This window comes from Clupea harengus, unplaced genomic scaffold (genome assembly GCF_900700415.2).
Source record: "Clupea harengus unplaced genomic scaffold, Ch_v2.0.2, whole genome shotgun sequence".
NCBI lineage: Eukaryota > Metazoa > Chordata > Actinopteri > Clupeiformes > Clupeidae > Clupea > Clupea harengus.
In genome coordinates this window covers 895-5000 of record NW_024880456.1, presented here as the reverse complement: position 1 = coordinate 5000, position 4106 = coordinate 895, and the positions used below count along the sequence as shown (strand labels likewise).

The 4106-nt window shown below is 41.5% G+C and overlaps 1 protein-coding gene across 1 annotated transcript in view; it reads right to left on the bottom strand.

Annotated features, from left to right (window-relative positions):
- Positions 1 to 3876, bottom strand: part of LOC122132189 (voltage-gated potassium channel subunit beta-1-like) — a gene marked incomplete at its 5' end in the record, with an annotated part of 11866 nt that extends 7990 nt beyond the window's left edge. The window contains 2 exons of the mRNA XM_042707006.1: positions 1298 to 1341; positions 3735 to 3876. Coding sequence (XP_042562940.1) covers positions 1298 to 1341; positions 3735 to 3876 — 186 coding nt within the window. The remainder of the gene's footprint in view (positions 1 to 1297; positions 1342 to 3734) is intronic.
- Positions 3877 to 4106: the final 230 nt, after the last annotated feature.

Genomic DNA, 4106 nt, shown 5'->3' with positions numbered 1-4106 from the left:
ACACACACCAACAACAAGCACCAGCCAAGCACAGTATTTATGGTGATTTGTAGAGGATAAATAAACCCCCTCAGCTGTAAAGTGAGAGGAGCATGAAATAGAGGAAAACATGGAGGCAGGGTGTAAAGAGGCTGGGATGATTTGCATTTTCAGGAAACCCTACAAATGCTGAATATATAAACAGTGGCAAACTTCTGTTTGCCAGTGTAAGAGCTCCGATTTACCCCATAACTGATTCAATTCTGTTTGTGCAGGTGACATTTCTTATTACTGTGCAAAACATTCAGCTTAATCAAACAACATAGAAATTCAAACACGTAAGTTTGTAGGTTACATACACTTTGCATAGATACATTTGCCATAGGAATATACAAATATATAAATATATGATGTACAATATGCAAGGCAATACTGTATATTTATGGCTTCTACCGTACATATGTAAATATATGATGTATGCTATGCACATATATATCATTTATATATACATACAGTGTAGTTAATATTTATTTGGTCTATCCACCTGTGAGATGTACTGCAGTGGAGGGAAGTGTGTGTTAGTGTTGGTGTTTAACATTCGGACGGTGCACTGGGCTATCAGGCTGTGCACCGCTGTCTATCTCCACACATCTTAACGGGCTTCGACAGAGAACTGAAACAAGATCAGTAGATGAATGTCAAAAGCTGAGGGCTGAGCCACGCTCTGAATACAAGAAAGGGGTGTGAGTGTGTGTGTGTTTATGGGTGTTTGTGTGTTTATGCTTGTGTATGTGCATGAATGTATGTGTTTGTGTGTGTGTGTGTTTGAGTAGGTGGGTGTAATTGTATGTGTGTGTATGTCTGTGTGTGTGTTCAGCGGGGTTCCTGTGCAATCAATAACTGACTCAACTTCATCATTTGATAACAATCAAATGAAACCTTTTCCTCCAACTCTCATACACTTATGAGAGAAACAAAAAGACTGAGAGATACAGAATACGGTATGTGAATAGGTAGATGTCTGAGGCATGAATCTGTAAAACGCTTTAAGTGCTCTATGATTAGAAAAGCGCTATATAAATGCAGTCCATTTACAGAATCAGTCACACAGACAGATCAGACACCGGACTATTGTAAGATGGCCACTTTGGCAATGCGAACCAAATTGACCTTGAGGACAAAAGTGGAGATGGACAAAACAAAAACACAATTCACACAAAGGGCTAAGGAAGGGATGAAGGGATCAATTACACAGGCTCCTGGGAAATGACAGAGTACAGACAAACAGGCCAAATAAAGATTTAGACAAATGACTCACCCTCCACAATGTGTTTTCTGGAGAGGCCCCTCTCCGTCTCGGCTCTGTAGGGGGCCACAATCAGAGAGGAGAGATTAAGAAAAAAATCATGTCTAGATCACAGAGCGTGTTTTTGCTATCTCTGACAGGCTGATGCAAGGCTGTCTGCAGGCAGGCCTACAAATCTCTTTGCAGTATGTCCAAGAATCCCAGACAAGCCAGCACCATTGCCTGCCGTGTTTGTCAGCGTAAGCACCGAACTTTTCTGGCTTTAGATACAAGCCGGCTTCCAACAGATGCTCTAGCTTCCAGAATTTTCTGGAATTTTCTGGAAATCTCGTTTTCATTTTTTCCCAAAACTAGTCTTCCTCATCTCATCCAGTAAACTCCAGTTCAGGGCTGAACCTGGTCTGACACAGGATCACCAGTGGCCTTTTTGCACTAAAGACCGGGGTCATCCTGAGGCTTTTCCTCAAGCTTAAAGTCCCTCTCCTGGCTTTGATTTAACCCCTAAAAACTCATCCCTGTTCCTCAAAATGACATATTTATTCATGAAAATGGCTTATTCATGGCTTGGATGCAGCTCTACATCTTTGCCTCATTTAGTATTTGCAGAGCTATGAATAATTGGTCCCCGCCTCTATCTCCACCTGCCCCTCAGCCGCTTTCCGGCAGCTCTGACATTTCTGCTCCTCAAACACACAAACTTCTGCTTGTTTTCTGTTTAGCTAGCTACTGTACGCTACACAATGGCAAGTGGTAATGTAGGAGTAATTCAGGCATACATGTTTGAACCGGAAACTGACGAATGGCGAATTGTACAGGGTAATTGTAATGGTAATTGACACGAGCTTTCAGCTTGACTATGTTATCAAACAGCTAATAATGTGTTGCTAATGTTAGATAAACTTTGGTCCCTATTGGCAGCTCTGACTTAACTAGATTTAAATTATAAACATCAAGATGTGCCGTTAGGAAGAAACATTTTGAACACCATAGAAAGTCACAGAAGAAAGCCATCTAGTTCATCACAAGTAATATCATACTATGTGTATATGTATACTGATGTTATCCCTCCCTCCTGACCGGCAAGTTGATGTGATTGGTTCCTTGATTTGTGACATATGAAACCCAGGCTGTCTGATTGGTTCCTTGATTTGTGAAATATGAAACCCAGGCTGTCTGATTGGTTCCTTGATTTGTGAAATATGAAACCCAGGTTGTCTGATTCCATGTTTTTGAGACTGTTGTTGGTACACTGCAGTTCCAAGGTATGTTGTCATATAAAAAAAACACCATATGGACATATTGATTTTCACTGAAGGGGGTCTTTTGCAGTTGCAGTAGGTAACCAAATCAAAATCATATCAAGCAGGGCTAATTACCTGTCAAGCTGAAATGTGGCTAGCTACAATGTTTACCCTTGTTTAATCTCAGGCTCGGTCTAATTCTTTCTTTTTAGCTTGCCTTTCTTCATTTCTATGTAAGGAGGCTGGGCTATTATGTCATTGCTGGTGGTTGTTTATCTGCCATTGCATTTGCAAAGCTCCTGAAGCCACTCACTGAAGATATTAAGCTTGACCGAGTAAAGAACATGTGCGGCGGAGTGGGGTTGCCAGGCAGTGTGTGCACCGGCAGTGAATAACACTCCGTCAGACACTCCGGGCTCTGATTGGTTGTTTTGATTCAGTTGCAATGGATTTTTGCAAATGGCATTAGGAGCACTGGGTGAAGTCAGAGGAGCAAGATTTTGTCTCATAGTCAGTCTTAGCAAATATGACTAAAGTATTTTTTCTACAGGTTACCTACTGCAACTTTGAGCCTTAACAGGCTCGGTCTTCTGTTTCCATTAGGAGTTGTAATATCGGGGACATTCACAAACAGAACATCAATGCTAGAAACATAAAAATTTCATTGGAAATGAAAAAAGTCTGAGGCTTTTCACCAGACACCGGGGATTTACCCCACTGTAAAACAGTGCGCGATAATAGTCATTTCCATTACTAAGCAACCTAACTAACACAACCTATCTGTTTTTACATTTCTCCGGTTTTACCCCATGCGCCACAGGTCTGCACCAGATCTGGACAAGAGCCGTTACAGTTTCCTGCCATCTGCCCTATCCATCATCCATCCCACACCCCTGTATTTACAAGATGTCGTAGAAAGTTTGCATCAGCAGTGTGTGAATGCAATTCACCATTAACAGTGTAGCACCCCATTGGGTCTTTCGATTTCTCTATTTTATTAGCTGTCTGTGCAGCCCAATTATTCATTGATCCAACACCTCTCCACCTGTTTTAGAAGCTGTAGAGAGTTTGTAGCAAACACAATTCATATTTATAGCATAACACCATGCTGTGTCTTTCCATATCTTTTTTCTTTCTTTTTATTATTTTTGCTTGGGTCCTGGTCCATGGCGTGAGTAGGAGGGAACAGAGGAATGGTGGGCACTTACTTTCCTCCCCAGTAGAGTTTGGTGGTGATGACCAGACTCGATCTTCTGCAGAACAAACAGCCAGACAGACAGTGAGTATTAGTTTGTGTGTTTGTAGGCCCTAAAGCAAACACAAGTCTTAAAACATAAGGAACATAATAGTCTCAGCCTGAAAGCACAAGATGTAAGCTGATCTCAAGGCTGAGCTTGTACGATATTAGATCCAGCTGTATTATATTTTATGTGACGACCAGACCTGAGCATACCTCGCTCTACCCTTAAGTCACTCAGGAAACTTGTTCTACAAAGTTCCTCTGGATTTCCACTCCTCTAAACCCCCTGGAGAGTCATACACTATGATACATTCCCCATCAGTAAAACTGTTATTACATT